The sequence below is a fragment of the Pseudorca crassidens genome, chromosome 7 (genome assembly GCF_039906515.1).
Source record: "Pseudorca crassidens isolate mPseCra1 chromosome 7, mPseCra1.hap1, whole genome shotgun sequence".
NCBI lineage: Eukaryota > Metazoa > Chordata > Mammalia > Artiodactyla > Delphinidae > Pseudorca > Pseudorca crassidens.
The window spans coordinates 110,458,968-110,478,935 of NC_090302.1; the positions used below are offsets into that span (position 1 = coordinate 110,458,968).

Here is a 19,968-nt window from a genome sequence, read left to right on the forward strand (position 1 = left end):
TGAGTACTTAGCAACACCTTAGACCTTCTGAGATAGATGCCAAGAGAGCAGCCAGAGATATGACAGCTGTGGACACCAGCAAGGGGGTCCAGTGAGGACAAAAGCCTCTTCTTAAAGGTCCACTGCATTCAGTGTGAATCCAGGGGAAGCTGATGAGAAAGATAAAAACTCAGATGACCCCTCTGCCCTATCATGACTCTCCCTAGTATCACGATGCCATCCTGGACCTGATGTGGAATTTGATATTTGAATGGACTGAGTTTGCATAGAGAATTGACTGAGAATTGACCTGTAAGGGACCATGTTCTGGATCAGAAGGAATCTATATGGTGAGATCAGGGCTCACTCCCATCCAGGGGCCTTGGACCTGGGAAAGAGGGCCTGTGCTCTGGTCAACTTCGGCTGTCCCCTCCAACAGGATGGGCGTCCTTGGGCTGACGGATGTACCCACTGGAGGCTGCACACGTCCTGGAAGTTGGGTGCTGGGTTTGCGGTATCCCCACACAGGGGTGCTGGGTGCTTCTGAGTCCGCATTCTCTTCTTCCATCCTCTTTCCTGGGGCTGCCCTCCCGTGGACAGGAGCTTGGGGTGGAGGGGTGGCCAGAGGATGGCTATTTTTGTGGATGGAGCAGGACACCCGGGCTTCACGTCCGCCTGCATGTGCCCACGGCGCTCAAAGTGCAGGCAGGGCAAGTGGGCTGAGACAGGCTGCCCACACACAGCGCCACGTCTGTAGAGGTTGTAGGAGGAATTTGACTTGCAGACCTGGCCTTCCTGGTGATGGGAAGGTATATTTACCAAGGTGGGAGGATAGAACAAAACTGGATCGTTTGCTTGTTTGATTTATAGCTTGTGTTTGGACGTAGCCCATGGGCCTTCATCTGCTCTCTTGCCCCCGGGGCCTGCATGTGTTGGAAGCAGTCCGGCTGCTCTCGATGGAAACGATGCTCTGTCTGGGGCTCCCCCGAGTTCAGTTACAGAGACAGAGGAGGTGGCATTTGTGTGCGTTTGAGCGGTGACTGTATGTTTGAAACCTGTCCTAGATGCGAGAATTTTTGTCTGTGAGGTGACTTCTGTTGCTATAAAAAGTTAACATTTAATTCTTGGAGCGTGTTAAACCAAGGAAAAATGCTTGGCTGGTCTGGGTTTTCTCGAGCTTTTGCAGTTGTGGAGCTGGGGAGGGACAGTGGGTGGGAAACAGCGCCCACTCCCCCGTGGGCGTTGCATGAGCGCCGCCGCCCTGACGTTCTCTTGTGGGCACAGCCCTTCCCCCCACTGCTGGCCTTGACTCAGGTGCCCTTCAGACTGGCTTTCTGTCCTCCGGCTTGTGATGTCATCATCTCTTTCCTCTGATGCATCGCTCTTCGCTTGCTTTCTCCCTTTGGGTACCACGTCCTGCGCGCGTTTTCTTCCCCGTCCACTGCAGTCGGAACCCTCCGGCCTTGGCCTTGTGAATCTTCTGCTCCCCTGCCCTGGGTCCCCTGACTCCACAGCGGGATCCAGGCCAAGCTCACTCTCATTCCTACTGATGGGAGAACAGCCAAAACCGAGGAGTAAGACGTGGCATCACCAACATCCTGATGTGACCCCAGTCCCCCAGCTGAAGAAGGTTCGAGCTGGAAGGTGTCCTCAAGGTACCTTTTGACTCAGAAACTGCAGCCTGGAGACTCCAGGTCTCCACCCCCAACAACATGAGGCTCCCCTGATGGGTGGCCTGGGCCTTTGCCTCTCCCGTGGATTATGTCCTGTAACCTCTCCCCGCTCAAGAAGCTTACTTTGTCCAGTTTTTGTTGGCATGCCAAGAAACAAAAGCAGACATCCTTTTCTCCTTATCATATTTTCAGATGTATTTACCGCAAGAAGTGTTAGACAAGAAAGAAAAAAAAGAAAGAAAGAGAAAAAGAAAAAGAAACTGCTTAATTGTTGCTTTGAAGGAGGGAATGGTGGTTTGGCTAAAAGCGTTTCCTCCGTGGATATGGCTTTACTGTAGATACGGCTCCTGGACCCCAAATAGATAATCAGGACAGCAGACAATAAAGACGGATCACTTCAGTCACAGGGAAGCTAATAAAAGTCTATTACTTTTCTAATATCACTCACCTCTATTTACATCAAGGGGGTGTGTGCATTACTGTTTTATTATTCTATTCTACTTACTTATATTTGCTCACACTTTATTAGGAGAGTGAGATGGGGAATCCATCATTTCTGATTGACTCATTTCTTTATCCTGAAGTTGCTTTTCAATCACATATACAACTCATTTCTGAGCACAGTCTCACCGCTATGGATTGAACGTTTGCGTCCTCCAAAATTCATATGTTGAAACCTAACACCCAATGTGATGGTGTTTGGAGGTGAGGCCTCTGGCGGTGTTGAGGTCATGAGGGTGGAGCCCACATGAATGGCGTTAGTACCTTTATGAAAAAGGGAGCAGAGAGCTCCCTTGCCCCTTCCACCAGGTGAGGACACAGCAAGAAGATGGCCATCTGTAAGCCAAGGAAGTGGGCCTTCACCAGACACCAGAACTGCCAGTGCTGTGACTTGCCCGCCTCCAGAACCCTGAGGAGTACATTCCTATTGTTCATAAGCCACCCTGTCTACAGTATTTCCTTACGGCGACCCCAAAGGACTTAGACACTCACCTCCGGCCATGTGATTTGGAACGAAAACCACCCACCTTGGAAGACCTCATCGTAGACTCAAAGATAGGCTATATGTATTTCTTGCTCTTACTGTCCATATGGACTGACTTCAAAAAATAATTTGAGGTGATTTATAAGCAAATTTAATATGTATAATCAAATTTACATAATGATAATAAAGTCATCCTCATCATTATAATTTTAATATAAAATAATAACATAATGATAACACGAGTACATATGTATATAAGATCATGGAATTGGGTCTCTGGCAGCCAACATGTTCCATCTCTGTGGCAGAGAACTTCAGGAAAAGAGACTTTCAGTCACTCTCTGTCCAGCCCTTTGGTCAAGTTACAGACCTGCCCTCTGATCTTTGCTCAGGTCCAGCAGCATCACGGGGCCATCAGACCCCTGACCGCTGAGTCCCGGATGCAGACTCCAGTTTTCATCATTTCTTTCGCTATAAACACTCAAGGCTTCATCTGAACACCACGTGTAAGGTTTAATTTTCTTAACTAGACTTCATATCTGGGCATGTTCCCCAGGCTGTTATACTTGCCTACCCTCCAGTTCTAAGACCATGACCCCCACCAAGTCCACTAACCACCCCCCAGCCCTTCCTTCCAGTGGACTTCCAGCAGCGCCCTCATGGCCCACGGCTCCCCTCGGGTGCCTGTTGGTGTCTAGAACTTTGACAGCCCTGGGTTCTGACAGCCTCTCGGTGCTTGTTAGAAATGGAGAGAACTTCAAGGATCAATATCATTACCTTATTAAGAACCAGCCTCTTGTGAAAGATGTTCTTCTCTCCTGGATTGTGGATTTCCAAATGACTTTCATTATCATTCATAATGTAAAGGCTTCCAGGAAGGCCTTCCGCTACCAGATGGTTTTTCCTAGAACGTTCCCTCATCAGCTCTGTTCCTTCTACATGCAGAATAAAGGCCTCCTAAGTCTGGTCTCGACCATAATTTGTTTATTTTTCTTTATCTTCTATCACTCCCCTATAAGAATCACCTCTTGTTCAGACTAGTCTTTGGGTCTGAACCAACTACAAATACTGTGCTGTAACATTTTCCTCGGCTGTTATCCTTTTCTGAAAAACTGTCACCTCTTCTTCACGGATACACAGCCCCGTTGGACCATATCCTCTCCTGAACTTAATATTTACTGCATCCATTTAATAAATATTTATTGGGCACCTGTTATGGGCAGGAACTTGGTACTAGAGGTGCAGTGATGAGTAAGTCGAATAAAACAGTCTTCCCTGCCCTCATTCTAGTATCAATGTTAGCAATGATTAGAAGGAAAAAAAAGAGTTGTTGACTCGAGAAAGGAAGGAAAGAGGACAGCAGAGCGGGAGCTTCAGGTGAGAAAACAAAGCTAAACGCACCTGGGCCTTGGGTTTATATTCCTGTTCCCTGGGAGGGAAAAGGGAAGTTGGGTGAATGGCAGAGGGTCTGTTAAATTCTCCCTGCTTTGGTATGACGTCCTCACGGGTAGAGTAAATGTTGCCGAACCTTGGATTCTAGGAAGGGGGCTCATTCATGGCGGTTGGTTTCTCCTTAGCTGAATGCTAGTAGAACTCTAATGAAAGAAGAATGGGGAGTCAGAAACAGGAGATCTGGAACTCCGTGTGATTATATCCTGGGGCACAGAACCCATACAGGAGTCCAGACAAGGAGTGAGTGTATGTGGAATCAAGGCACATCTCGGGGTTGGGGGAAGGACACAGAAAACAGTCATCACACATGAGACAGAAAGAGGGACTCAGGACAGCGGTCTGAGAAGCAGAGCAAAGCGGTTAACGGTCGAAAGAACAGGTAAATGGACAATAAAAGTCAACAGTCCGTCTGTGAATTCCACAGTTCTTCAGTACGTCAGAAGCCATTGCTAAGTCTTAAGGGGTGCAGGTTTATCGGTAAGTACTGGATGGCCCTGGCGGTGGAGAGGTGATGGGCTGATTCTGCCCAGGGGAGCCTGGGGTGCAGGGTTCAGTGTGCAGCCTGGCTATGGAGAAGCTAACTAACCTGCGAGACCAGGAATGAGAGTCCGAGTCCAAGGTTCAAGACGAGATATTACAGCAAGTCCCCTACACACGACCCTTCAAGCTGCGAACTTTCAAAGATGCGAACGTGCGCTCGCGTGTCCAAATACGGAAGTTAGTTCACGTGTCCAGCGTACATTGTCATGTGCGTGCGTCCTCTACAACTGGTTGTGCTTTTGTGTACTTTACAGTACTCTGTAGAGTACAGTAGTACAGTATCTTTATTTTCAAGCCCAGGGTGTCCAGAAGCAAGTGTAAAAGCAGCGGTGAGGTACCTGGTACTGCTGAGAGGCACCAAGAGATAATGATGGAAACAAAAGTGAAGATAATTGAGAGAGCAGAGCGAGGCAAAAAGATGTTTTTTATGTATTATTTGTGTGAAAAGTATTATAAACCTAGTACAGTACAGTACTATACAGCCGATTCTGTTAGTTGGGCACCTAGGCTAACTTTGTTGGACTTATGAACAAATCGGACTTAAGAACGTGCTCTTGGAATGGAACTTGTTCGTATGTAGGGGACGTACTGTACCGAAGAAACAAGGACGGGAGCTCCGTAGGACAAAAGTCACGGTGAGGGTGTTTCTGAATTCCACCGGGACCGCAGTCCTGAGTGACTGGTGAACAGGGACAAGAATCTATCTCAGCCTGCAGGAATAGGTCTCATCTCCTTTCATAATAGCATGGTCTACCAGGTCTCCTGTGATGGAGTGACCCTAAAGGGAGTGGTGGCAGAAACAGGTTTAGAAGTCCAGCCTCATGGTCAGAAATCAGAAAGGGGGCATCAAAGCCACGGCCACCTCAGGAACCCAGAGACCTCCAGAGAGCAGGACAGAGGAAAGAAGAGAAGGGCAGCACAGGTAGAATAAAGGCAGTGACTGTTCATTCAGGAATTAATTCTGTTAACGTTATCCTGGATGCTGGAAAAAGGAGAAATTCATAGGGAGCATCTTGCTGGGGTAAAGATCACTCCCCCTGCAGAGGGAGAAAGAAGTTCTGACCAGGGAAAAGGCTCATCACAGGCCCTTGGTGTGAATTGTTTATCAGGTGGTGATTCTCCCCGAGACCTAGGACTGGGATAGCCAAACAGCCCAGAGAGGGAGCAATGGGCAGGGGTGTTCATGGGGACAGATGGATCATTACCAATTTTGCTTTCTAACACCTCTGCCCATATTACAGCCTTTAAGTTGACCTTAAAAAACTCTTCCATGGGGTTTCATTCTGGGCTTTCAAGGGAGAGTGATTTTATTCTATGTTTTGATTCGTTTTTAAGACCCTGAGACATTTCTGTTCCTTGATTCTTACCCTCTGTAGAGTAGGACACCACTTAGAAATTTGACAGTATTTTTCCTGAAACATTTTGTCCTTTTGTGATTGTCAAATATTGAATTAGGTCTTGTTAGAGACAGACCAGCAGCTGTCATTGTTGACATTTCCCTTCATTAGGAAGAAACTGAAAGCTGACATTTTCAACCTACCGGCTCCGGTTAAGCTGGTCAGATAAGACAGTTCAGCTTCAGATAAGACAGTGTGGGAAGCAAGGCAATCTTTCCCCTCTCCTGCTCTCCTTACAGAGCTGCCACGAAACCTTCACTGATAAAAACCACTGCACTTCATGGGTGCCAAAGTGTCTCTTCAAGGGGGAGGAAACGAAAAGTATCAGTTGACCCGAGGAGTTGAAGTCCGAATGAATGAAAGAAAGCATTGATTTGATGCCTATGAGATTGCTGATTAACTCTAAGATTTGAAATCTGAATGAATGAAGACATTGATTTGAGTCCTGGTTTTGCCTCTTGGTAGTGAGCTCATTTCTCTGGTTCTCACTTTATTTGCAAAACTGGAGAAATAACAATAGCTCCTTTACCTACGCCAAAGGGTTATTACAAGGAGTCAATTAGGTAAAATGTAGAGAAGTGCTTTACAAATGTTAGATTTTACGTTACATACTACATGGGCTTAATGAAATAGGTTATTTGGTCAGATTAATGGAAGGACTTCTGGAATCATTCAAAGGTCATGCAAGAACTGTGGTTGAGGTTTTGGAGAGCTGAAGTCCTATTTCACTCTCCTGGAACTCATCGCTAGGCTAAATTGATGAATGTATTTTCTTTTCCTTTTTTTAAATTTTTTTTTTTTTCTTTTTTGCGGTACGCGGGCCTCTCACTGTTGTGGCCTCTCCCGTTGCGGAGCACAGGCTCCGGACGCGCAGTCCCAGCGGCCATGGCTCATGGGCCCAGCCGCTCCACGGCATGTGGGATCTTCCCGGACCCGGGCACGAACCCGTGTCCCCTGCATCAGCAGGCGGACTCTCAACCACTGCGCCACCAGGGAAGCCCTTTTTTAAATTTTTTAATGGAGTATAGTTGATTTACAATGTTGTGTTAGTTTCAGGTGTACAGCAGAGTGATTCAGTTATACATGTATATGTATCTATTCTTTTTTGATTCTTTTCCCATATAGGTTATTACAGAGTACTGAGTAGAGTTCCCTGTCCCTGTAGGACAGTAGGTCCTTATTAGTTATCTATTTTGGGCTTCCCTGGTGGCGCAGTGGTTGAGGATCTGCCTGCCAATGGAGGGGACACAGGTTCGAGCCCTGGTCTGGGAAGATCCCACATGCCGCAGAGCAACTAGGCCTGTGAGCCACAACTACTGAGCCTGCGCGTACGGAGCCTGTGCTCCGCAACAAGAGAGGCTGTGATAGTGAGAGGCCCGCGCACCATGATGAAGAGTGGCCCACACTTGCCGCAACTAGAGAAAGCCCTGCAACTAGAGAAAGCCCTCGCACAGAAACGAAGACCCAACACAGCCAAAAATAAATATAAAAATAAATAAATAAAATAGTTATCTATTTTATATAGAGTAGTGTGTATATATCAATTCCAATTTGTCCCTCCCCCGCTTCCCCCTTTGGGAACCCTATGTTTGTTTCCTACATCTGTGACTCTATTTCTGTTTTGTAAATAAGTCCATTTGCACCAGTTTTTTAGATTCCACATAGAAGTGGTATCCTATGTTATTTGTCTTTCTCTGTCTGACTTACTTCACTCAGTATGACCATCTCTGGGTCCATCCATCTTGCTCTCTAACCTAATCCCCTCCAAAGTTTGAGACTACAGTTTCGAAACCTTAATCACAGAGAATTATGTGTTTGAAGATTGAGGTTGAGGCAGCTAATACTGTGGTAGCTTGTTTGCATCATTTTGGGTTTTTTGAGGGAAAAGGGGGCAACGTTTGGAAGCAATTGCTTGAAGGTCACAGCAAAGTCTGTGAGGTGTATTGACTTAGCTTGAGAAGTAGAATATGAATAAAATTCTCCCACCTACCAAATGGATATTCCAGGGTTTACAGGTAACCCAACTGAAGAAAAAGGAGAAGGCGAACAATGCCTCGTGCAACTCAGAGGTGAAAGTGGAGAGACCCGTCCAGTCTCCTTTTCCACATGGGGAGCCTGTTCCTCACTAATCTTGATTAAATTCAGGATGGGCAATATTGGGTCAAAACTCACGTGAAAAGAGGAAAAGTGAGTATCTTTACTTCCAAATTCTAAGTAAATTAAGGTACAGCTCAGTCCCCACCGGGAATTTACCCAAGTAGGATGTTACAGTTTTGAATGTCAAACAATGCAATCAATAAGGTGCTGACTAAAGCTAGTTGCTCATTCTGGGCAGCAAGTGACTTGACTGAAGTCTGTTGCTCTCTGCTCTGCATTAATAAGGCAAAGCTACAGTGCCCACCAAGGAGAACGATCCCCTCTAGCTCTCTGCTGGGCAGCCCAAGCGTGGGCCCCTGGCCTTCCGAGCAGAGGGCCGGCCAACTCTCAGCCTTGCTCAGACCCCTCCACTGGGCAGCCTTGTGCAGCCACAGCCCATGTGGTTGAGGCGACCTGGTATCATTCTGTTTAACTCAGTGTCGAACACCTCTGGAGAAAAGACTCGTGAGAGGATTGGTGATGGCCAGTGACGCTTTCAGTTCTGTGGTGGTCATTTGCCTACAGGCACTGCTGTTTGAAGAGGAAGTCACTGTTTTCTCTGAAAATGTTTTCTTCCGTTTGATTATCCCTGAAGCACTACAGAATGTTTCGTCTCTGAGCAGAGAGGGAGGTGGAAATTTCCATGGAATAGTATGAATCCTTACATCTGGGTCCTTATTCCAGTTTCTTACATAAACTTTAGAAAATTATCTCTTGAGCCTGAATTACCTTATTTGTAAAAACACAGATGCTATTATTTATTTCATAGACTTGAGATGAGGATTAAGTGAATTCGCAATACATGGAGATTTCCTCCCCAGCACCTGACACATAGTAATGGGCATTTAACAACTCTAAATTTTCTCCCCACCACCGTGGTGTGGATGAAAGAATGCAGCACAGAATGGGAAGTCAGCAAGCCCAGATTCTAGCAGCAGCTGTTAAATTTATCAGTTGTGACACTGGATAAGTCACATAGACTCTAGTCTAGATTTCTTCTTCTATAAAAACAAGAGGTGTTCTTTTTGATGATGGCCATTCTGACAGGTATGTGATGATATCTCATTGTGGTTTGGGTTTGCATTGCCATGATGATTAACGATGTTGAGCACTTTTCACGTGCTTGATGGCCATCTGTATGTCTTCTTTGGAAAAATGTCTATTCAGTTCTTCTGCCCATATTTTAATCAGGTGGTTTGTTTCTGTATTGAGTTGTATGAGCTGTTTATATACGTTGGATATTAATCCCTTATCAGTCATATTGCAAATATTTTCCCCCATTCAGTAGGTTGTCTTTTCATTTTGTTGATGGTTTCCTTTGCTGTGCAAAAAGCTTTTAAGTTTAATTAGGTCCCATTTGTTTATTTTTTATTTTATTTCCTTTGCTTTTGGAGATGGATGCAAAGAAATATTGTTGCGATTTATATCAAAGGGTGTTCAGCCTATGTTTTCCTCTAGGAGTTTTATAATATCCGGTCTTACATTTAGGTCTTTAATCCATTTTGAGTTTACAAATGTTGGTGAGGATGTGAAGAAAAGGGAACCCTCATACACTGTTGGGGGGAATGTACATTGATGCAGCCACTGTGGAAAACAGTATGGAGATTTCTCCAAAAACAAAAAATAGAACTACCATATGACCCAGCAATTCCACTCCTGAGTATATATCTGAAAAAAACAAAGACACTAATTCAAAAAGATACATGCATCCCAATGTTCATAACAGCATTATTTACAGTCGCCAAGACATGGAAGCAACCTAAGTGTCCATCAACAGATGAATGGATAAAGAAGATGTGGTATATATACACAGTGGAATACTACTCAGCTATGAAAAAAGATGAAATTTTGCCATTTGTAGCAACATGGATGACCATGGAGGATGTTAGGCTAAGTGAAATAAGTCAGACACAGGAAGACAAATACTGTATGATATCACCTATATGTGGAATCTAAAAACTACAATAAACTAGTGAATATAACAAAAAAGAAGCAGACCACAGATATAGAGTAACTAGTGCTTACCAGTGGGGAGAGAGGAGATGGGCAATATGGGGATAAGGGATTAAGAGGTACACACTATTAGGTATAAAATAAGCTATAAGGATATATTGTACAACACAGGGAATCTACTCAGTATTTTATGATAACTGTCATTGGAGTATAACCTTTAAAAATTGTGAATCACTATATTGTATGCCTGTAAATTATACAGTACTGTACATCAGCTATACTTCAATTTGATAAATAAATGAGAGGTGGAATTGTCTTTAAGGTTTCTTCTAGCTTGATAAACTTATGCTTATTGGCACATTTTTTTCTGATTCAATTCTAAAATTTAGCACAACATTGTATTTGTTACCCAAGGGTTACTGCCTTTCACATTGTGTCGGCATTCATACTTTATGACACTCCTGTATAGGAAAGATAGTTAGCAAGTTTCCGGGGATCTGCACTCTGTCCCTTGGAAGAATAAAGGAAGATCCTGTCAGTAAATCTTTTTAGAAGGCATCTTACTTTTTTTTTTTTTTAATTAAAACCTGTACTTTTTTTTTAAATTTTATTTATTTATGGCTGTGTTGGGTCTTCGTTTCTGTGCGAGGGCTTTCTCTAGTTGCGGCAAGTGGGGGCCACTCTTCATCGCGGTGTGTGGGCCTCTCACTATCGCGGCCTCTCCCGTTGCGGAGCACAGGCTCCAGATGTGCAGGCTCAGCGGCCATGGCTCACGGGCCCAGCCGCTCCGCGGCATGTGGGATCTTCCCAGACCAGGGCCCGAACCCGTGTCCCCTGAATTGGCAGGCAGACTCTCAACTACGCCACCAGGGAAGCCCGGCATCTTACTTTCATGTCACAGGGATACAGCTCTCCGTAACGGACAGGGAGAATCTTATCCCTTTGAACATGGGCTTAGCTTCACAGTGCTGGACTGCAGAACCAGCCCAAAAGAGTCTACATTTGGTGCTTACATCTCAGGAGATGTTCAGTATTTGAAGTTCCAACCTTGAGATGCCTGCCAAAGGGTCATGGCTATTGCTGTCCATGCCCTGAGATATTTCTAGGCTAGGTAACAGCACTGAATTCAAACTGATGTGTCTGTGGATGTAGGGGTGTCTGAGAGAATAAATGGACATTTGTATCCTATGAGGCTTTTTCACCCCCAAGTGCAGATACCTTTATTTTTTTAATTTTGGAAATTGATGGTATATAAAAGTGGAAAATAGAGAATCTCAGTCCTGGCTAATGATGGTATACAAGAATTTCATCCATGATGATTAAAACTCTATGTTTTAGAAGCCTTTGGGGAATTGTTGGAGATCTATTTGCAGAAGACGGGCAGACTAAAAGTAATCTCTCCACAGCTGAAAGACAGAATAGAGGCAGATTCTGAAATACACAGCAAAATTGCAAAATTGAAAAACTGCTGAATTGACTGTGAGTACTTAGCACAAGGAAGCATGATCTCTAGAAACCAGTGCAAATTCTCCAGAAATTAACTTTGTTTTTAAGGTTGACAGACTCATATATTAGGGCCTGAGTACCTGACATGTTGGGTGGTATATTTCACATTATCCTTGTGAACAAGTTGGAGAAGTGTGGATGAAACTGCAGCATTCATGTGAATTTACAGAAATCGAGCACTTCCATCAATCAGCTTGAACTTCCAAGGATTCTGGAGGACCTGGAGATTATGAAGGTAGAACTGGAGATATTTAGCATGGAGAAGAAACAAGTTTCTTTTTTCTGCCTTGAGAGGGCCAGGCATGGTAGCTGTTTTCAAAGATTTTTAACAGCTCTGTCATTGAAGAGGAATTTAGACATTCCTTGTGTTTCAAGTAGGACAGTTTGGGATGAGGAAGGTAGAAGTTTCTTAATCCACCGGAAAATGTTCCTGTCAACCAGTCTAGTGGAAGGGACAGTGTTTTGAGGTAGCAAATATGACTTCCCTGATGAGTTCAAGAGGAAGGTGGCCCAACATGGATGCAACTAGAGATGATCATACTAAGTGAAGTAAGCCAGGAAGAGGAAGACAAATACCACAGGATATCACTTATATGTGGAATCTAAAATATGGCGCAAATGAACCTATCTACAAAACAGAAACAGACTCGCAGACATAGAGAACAGACTCATGGTTGCCAAGCGGGAGGGGATGGGTGGGTGGGAGAGGGATGGACTGGGAGTTTGGGGTTAGTAGATTCAAACTGTTACATTTAGAATGGATAAACCACAAGGTTCTACTGTATAGCACAGGGAGCTATATCCAATCTCCTGGGGTAAACCATAATGGAAAACAATATAAAAAAAGAATGTATATATGTGTAGAACGGAGTCACTTAGCTGTACAGCAGAAATTAGCACAACACTGCAAATCAACTCTACTTCACTAAAAAAAAAAAAGGAGGAGGCTGGTCATCTGTGTTGGATGCTGTCTAGGGGGTGCTTGCATTAAAGGGAAGTTGGATAAGATAATTCTTGCTGGTTCTCTCTAAACTTTCAGATGCCGAGATAAGGTTGAAGAAATAAGTTAGTGGTCAGAAAGCAAAGGAATATCTTCCCCTTTCTCATCATGACTAAAGGAGCATATTATGTTTTGTCACACAGAAAAGACTTCAATTCCCAAGTGCCCTGCACTAGAAATAAACCAGGAATAAGGAAACCTGCTAAAAGCTGTGAATACCAAGAATTTTCTAAGAGCATTATGCCATGGTTATAAGCTACCGGTGAAGGAGAATAGTTCATTTTTTTTTCAAAAGACAAGAATAGTTACCAAATATATCCAATCTGATCAGAATCGTCACTGTTCCAGATAATCTGAACTGTGGATACTGCACTGTCTCTCATATTCTAGGAGTGGTTTGTCTGAAAACTAGATCTCTTTGCACATGTAAGTAATTTTTTCCTTAGAGGTCAAAGTTGTCTATGAGTTTTTCTTTTCCTTCCTAGTCAGGTTGATGAAGGTTTTGATTCCCAGTTTAGGAAGTTGATAGATTTTGAACTCTTCTGACTGTGTAACCTATGTTAAGAAACACCATTTATATCATGACCTGGGATCATATATGCATTATAACTGAAATCAAATAGCTGAGAAACAATAGCTATACTTACATACCCGTATAATACTCTGAAATTTTCAATTCAGTTCCTTAATTGTTAAATACTGTTCATGTCCCTCTAATTTCACAGGATTTCCAGGTTGAAAAACACTACTGGAGTCATTAGTTGGAGAAAACTCCAACAATGGTAGAATCAATGGGAGAATTCAGGTCTTGTCGTTCAGGACATTTGATCAACTTGCTACAGAAACACAATCTTTGCATATATATTGTCAGAAAGGTCCTGGAATTTGCAATACATTTCCATGTTACTCTGTAGTTCCTTTCTTCCCGACTTTTCTGCCTACTCTCCCCCTACCACCCCACCCCCGAGGAAATCCTCATAGCTACCAGTGGAAAACATGCAAGGCTTGAGAGATGTATACGTAGACCACGTTCGTTCTGTGTATCTTAAAGCTTTACATCTAGAGAAGCAAGTTTTCGCTGAAAGCACGTCTGTTTATGCGTGCATTCAGGTGGCCGCTGAGATAATGGAATTGCTGACACACTGCTCAGAGCCACTTGGGTAACTAAGCATTCTTTTATTATCAGGAAGGCAAATGCAGTTTCGAAGATCAAAGTGGACACCCCCTGGAAGCTACATTTTTTACAAAAGGCTAAAGTGTCTGCCTTCCTAGGAATCAAAGGGACTTAAAACAGAAAGGCAGTCGTACTGGACAGAATGCCATTGTTGACAGGATAGCAACCACCTAAGTAGGTGAGAGGAAGAAGAGGTAATTTAATTCTGAAAGTTAGCACCTCTGCCAGCTCTGGGGTTAAGCAAGGTGGCCGATACTCTGATAGCCATAGCTGGGGTCTGCCTGACAAAAATTTCAACTGTCAGTGCAGGGACCGAGAATATTTCTGGAATTTTCACCATTTGAAATTCCTTTGGTAGCATTTTGATCCCACATCTTCAGAAAGCAGGGGCCCCACTGTTACAGTGGAAGTAAAGTAGAAGGTCGTTATAATCCAGTCACGCTTACAGTACTTACTGGAAAAGTTATCATGGATGAATCCTTGCTCTCCAACATGGCAAACTTGAATAGTAGCTACAGGACCATGGCTATTCTGCCATCAGCTGGCATGTAATAACAGATCCACCGTGTTTAGGGTCCTTCTGTATCCTCTCGACACCCACCTGACTTTAAATCCCACCCTAAGCCCCTTTGCCAAGACTTTCAGATGGTTACCTTCAGAGATGTCTAAAGATCATCTCTCAGCTGGGCCCACATCACACGCTTACTAGAAACTCCTTCCCCTGGATTACTAAAAAACTTCCCTGGTGGTTTTCAATCTCCTTTAAATCTTGGCTGAAGTATTTGGAAGAGTAACAATGGGCTTCATCATTTCTTCTAAAAAACTCTCCAGGAATTTACGCGTCTGAAGAGGCCTCTTTCAGAAATTCTGGATACTTAATGAGTGCGCTTATTACAAAAGAAATGATTTCCCTTCGTTTTTATCAGGCTAATGTCTTTTGAAATCCCCTTTGCTTTCCCAAGAGTTTATCTTCTTAGAGAATAGAATCGGAAGAAACATTTTCCTGATGTTTATCAGATGTTTACTGTAATTTAAAGTGAGTCACTGAAGTAATTTTTGCACTTGGGAGTTTCTCTACTGTAAACTTTTATAGCCCGTGTTATTCATGAATAGACAGTATTGATTTTTGTTGTTGTTGAATTGTATGAGCTGTTTATATATTTTGGATATTGACCCCTTATTGGTCATATCATTTGCAAATATTTTCTCCCATTCTGTAGGTTGTCTTTTCGTTTTGTTCATGGTTTCCTTTGCTGTGCAAAAGCTTTTAAGTTTAATTAGGTCCCAGTTGTTTATTTTTGCTTTTATGTCCTTTGCTTTAGGAGATGGATCCAAAGAAATATTACTGTGATTTATATCAAAGGGTGTTCTGCCTATGTTTTCCTCTAGGACTTTTGTAGTATCTGGTCTTACATTTTGGTCTTTAATCCATTTCTTTTTGTATATGGTGTTAGAGAATCATACAAATCAACATCAAAAAAGCAAACAACCCAATTAAAAAAATGGGCAGAAGACCTGAATAAACATTTCTCCACAGAGGACATGCAGGTGGCCAAGAGGCTCATGAAAAGATGTTCAGTATCACTAATTACCAGGGAAATGCACATCAAAACCACAATGAGATATCACCTCACACCTGACAGAATGGCCATCATCAAAAAACACCCCAAATAACAAATGTTGGCAAGGATGTGGAGAAAAGGAAACCCTCATACACTGTCGGTGGGAATGTAAATTGGTGCAGCCACTGTGGAAAACAGCGTGGAGGCTTCTCAGAAAACTAAACATAGAAATACCATATGACCTGGCAATTCCACTCCTGCGTATATATCCGAAAAAACACCCCAAAACACTAATTTGAAAAGATCCATGCACCCCAGTGTTCACAGCAGCATTAGTTGTAATAGCCAAGATATGGAAGCAATGTAAGTGTCCATCAATAGATGAATGGACACGGAAGATACATCCATGATATATATATACAATGGGATACTACTCAACCATATAAAAGAATGAAAGCTTGCCATTTGCAGCAACATGGATGAACTTGGAGGATGTTATGCTAAGTGAAATAAGTCAGACAGAGAATGACAAATACTGTATGATGTCACTTATATGTGGAGCCTAAAAAATACAACAAACTGGTGACTATAACAAAGAAGAAACAGACTCTCAGGTATAGAGAACAAACTAGTGGTTACCAGTGGGGACAGGGAAGGGGGGAGGGGCAATACAGGGGTAGGGGATTAAGACGTATAAACTATTAGGTATAAAATAAGCTACAAGGATATATTGTACAACACAGGGAATCTAGCCAATATTTTATAGTAACTATAAATGAAGTATAATCCTTAAAAATTGTGAATCGCTATATTGTATACCTGTAACATATATAGTACAGTAACTATACATCAATAAAAAATAAAATATTAGAAAAAACAGTATTGATTTTAATACATATTAAATAGAATCTTAGAGAGTGTGCAAAGCCTTGATCTAGACACTTCTTTCGTACTAAGAAAAAATATAATAGTTTTAAAGTTATAAATGTTTTAAGGATATCAAAAGGGTGAAGTATGAGGAATAGATAATAGCATGCCTTGGGCAATCTCTGGGTAACTTTTGGAAAAAGTTCACCATTAACCATTAATGGTCCTAATAGTTTGTCAGGCTGAGCCATATTTTTTTCTTTTTCTTGACATAGACAGTTCTCCTGTCCACTCTGGAAAGGAAGAATTCAGCTTTGTAGAAATCAATAGATTACTGTAAGCTTATATCTGTATAGAACTAAACTGGGGGCAATATTATCAAAGATCATCTACTCTGGGTCTGTCATTTGATTGAATTCCCCAAGTTTAAGTTCTGGGAGCAGCTGCTCGTCCGAAACATGGCCCTCCTTTATAAAGAAGCAATTCCCAGCAGGGCATGGAACCTAGGCCTAAATACTGGTTCATATTTTATATCGTTCCCTAATGAAGAAAAGTAAAATAGTTCATTTAAATAATCCTTTAGGGAAAAGCAGAAAGAACAGAGGGAACTGAAAATGAGGAAAGAACCTCTAAGAGAATGGCCGAAAGGGACTGCATCCCTTTTCCGTGCATTTGCTGTGAACTTTGCCTTTACTGATTCTCATACCGCACACGCCCTCTCACACTCAGAAAGTCCAAGAATGTACTCGGCACAGCTTGTTATTTTACACAACTTGTAGGTCTGACCTTTCCCCAGTGTTTTGCATACTTTTGCCACCCGTTTGATTCCATTTCATTAGAGATGGGTCTGCAGCCGACACGCCTGAGTTAGCTGCCCCTTCTCCCTTGGACCCTCCCTCAGCTGCTACTCACTCAAAAGGGTCGCTGGGATCCGCCCTCTGCAGCTCTGGAGGGATGGGAATCCTCTTGTAGTACATTTCCCAGTCGAAGGCGCCGCGCATGGCATCCCCGGCCTGGGCCTCGTACCCAAAGTGATTGTGGTCAATGACATCGATCATGGGGCACACGATGGTTTTGTGGTTGAGTGCAATTTGGTCTGAAAAATGAAAGCACGGAATAGGAAATGACACGCCTGCCCAGGTCATCTCTCATTTTTCTGCCAAGAGAAACCCTTCCTAACGCGTCGTGCTCGCGGTCTGGTTCCCTGTCGCCTTCAGAGCACTTTGCGGAATCTCTGCTTGAATGCTGGGCTTAACGTGATGGGACGGTGATTAGGTGCAATTAGTGTTGTGGTATCCTCCTCGAAGAAAGTGATGTCCCAGAGATACCTGGAGAAGAGCGTTTAGCTCTCCCTCTGTCACAGTTTTGCTCTGACCTGTCCCCAATCTGTCATTTTACAGTGCACCCAACATGCGTGGAGTATAAACAGTCCTCGTGTTCCTTCAAGCATACAGCTAGAGCCTGCTGAGAAAATACTGGCCTGCTTTCTGGAGGTTCCAAAATGTAAATATTTAACTTCATGGGTTTTTTTTAGCATCTCATCTTACAGTGGCCATGATGGCTGTCCCTCCACCGCCCCCCAAATGCTGGCAGATTATACACAGAATTCTTTGCCCTCAGGCTTACCAGAGATGTTGCCAAGTCCTATTTTGCTACTGTTCTTTAACATAGACTCTGTTTATCAAAGCTATACATTCTTATCTTCTCTCATCATAGCTGAAAATACGTTAGATGGCCTGATTCTACCGCTGCTATTCCTGCTACTGTTCAATTCTTGAGCAACTACTAAGTATACTCAGGCTGTTCCTAACCCTCCTAGCAACCCAGTGAGGTTGTTCTTATCATCATTCCAAGTTTACACATGAGAAACTGAGCTCAGAGAAGTTAAATAACTTGTCCAAGGTCGCTCATCTTTTGGCGGCAAGAATTAGGATGCAATCCCTGCTTAATGGTCCTGTGCTAAAGTCTGGGGTCTTTCCAGTTGGCCATGGTGCTTCTCTGAGGCAGAAAGGAGACTTATTTTCCAGTTGCACCTCCAGCTCCTCCCTTGTAGATGTTATTATGTGAGACCTGAACAGCCAGTGCTGGGAAGGGCATGTACAGGTACTTTGGCTGACCTAGAACAGCTACATGTGAAGTGTTGTCTTCCCAACAATGTGCATTTCTTCAGTATTTACTACAACAAACTAATAGTGTCAGACAGGCAGAACTTTTAAGTGCAAACACCTGCTTTCTGGTTCTTTGGAAGACCTTTGGATGTGGCGTGTGGAATAAAATACATTTAAGTATCTTTAAAAAAGAAAAGACATAATTTAGAAATAATGAGGTTTGGCTATTTCAGCATCATTATTCTGAAGACACTGATAAGGCAGGGCATGGAGACCACAGAATCCTATGGAAGATCTCCCCCCAGATCTACCTTTCTCTCTCCCTTTCTTTTTTTTCCCTTTCCTTCCTTCCTTCCTTCCTTCCTTCCTTCCTTCTTTCTTTCTTTCTTTCTTTCTTTCTTTCTCTCTCTTTCTTTCTTTCTTTCTTCTTTCTTTCTCTCTCTCTCTCCCTTCCTGCCTTCCTTCCTTTCTCTTTCTTTTTTTCTTTCTTTCTCTTTCTTTCTTTCTTTCTTTCTTTCTTTCTTTCTCTCTCTCTCTCTCTCTCTCTCTCTCTCCCTCTCCCTTCCTTCCTTCCTTCCTTCCTTCCTTCCTTCCTTCCTTCCTTCCCTCTCTTCTTTCTTTCTCTTTCATTCATTCATTCACTCCTTAAGTTAATCCCACCAAGAGCTCTGTGGGCGTTGTTTTCACCTGGGCAAGCCTTGCAGTGGGCTTTAGTCTTTAAGTGGCATCCCCCCATAGATGTCTTTGACAGAGGAGACCATCATTACTGTGTCCAAAATATTTCTTCTATCACCTCTGTAGGTATTTGAGTATTAAGGTTTCAGTGACTTTCTTCAGTCAAATTCAGAATCAGGTTGATTTGCAAGTTCCTTGACCAACAAGGAGTCTCAAGGTGACCCGAAGAGAATTAGTCTGTTAAACTGTCAACTTTCCCTTCAAATTTCCTCTCAGCTCTCATCCAGCAGCACCAGCTCGGGGTGAGAGTAGCATGACTAATTTTTCATCTAAGGCTTATGCCTACATTTCAATTTCCAGGGATCAAACAAACAGACTCTTAATGGGAAATTGAAATTCAGGTAAAATCCCAAGGTGAAAAATGAACCAAAAAACTGTGTGGCTCCACCTTTTTTTTTTTTTTTTTTTCCCCGTTTTGGAGGATGTGTCAAGACATTGATAGAGGAAAATAAAAAAAGATAGTGGTCCTGAGCGTGAATCATTTCTTACCCATCAGGCCTACAGGAAATGAAATGCTTCAATGAGAAAAAGTGGGCTTCTCTGTCTTTTCCCTCTTTTTTCCTTTTTTTTTTTTTTGTTAGGTGCATATGAACAATCAGAGCCTTGATAATTGGCATTTAGGGCTTGCTTTGGTTCATAAGTAAATTAGGCCTTGTGCTGACTTGAGTATTCAGCACCATATAGGTCAAATTCCGTTTAAGGGAAACTGATGGTTGCTGATGAAACTCTAAATTGCTAGGTCCTTGGACAAGCTACTTTTAATTAAAAGCTCAGAGGAATCTCTGGCCATTAGGAGCCTAGAAACATCCCTGTTGATGAGGGTGTCTGGGCGGTTGTCTGTGGGGCAGAGTGTGGCTCTGAGATGCCCTGGAGCCTTAGTTGCTGGTCATTTCCTGTTTCA

The 19,968-nt window shown here is 43.1% G+C and overlaps 1 protein-coding gene across 1 annotated transcript in view; it reads right to left on the reverse strand.

Annotated features, from left to right (window-relative positions):
• Window positions 1-19,968, reverse strand: part of GALNTL6 (polypeptide N-acetylgalactosaminyltransferase like 6) — a 1,150,933-nt gene that overhangs the window by 174,854 nt on the left and 956,111 nt on the right. Inside the window, exon 6 of the mRNA XM_067745365.1 lies at window positions 17,137-17,320. Within this exon, the coding sequence (XP_067601466.1) occupies window positions 17,137-17,320 (184 nt within the window). The remainder of the gene's footprint in view (window positions 1-17,136; window positions 17,321-19,968) is intronic.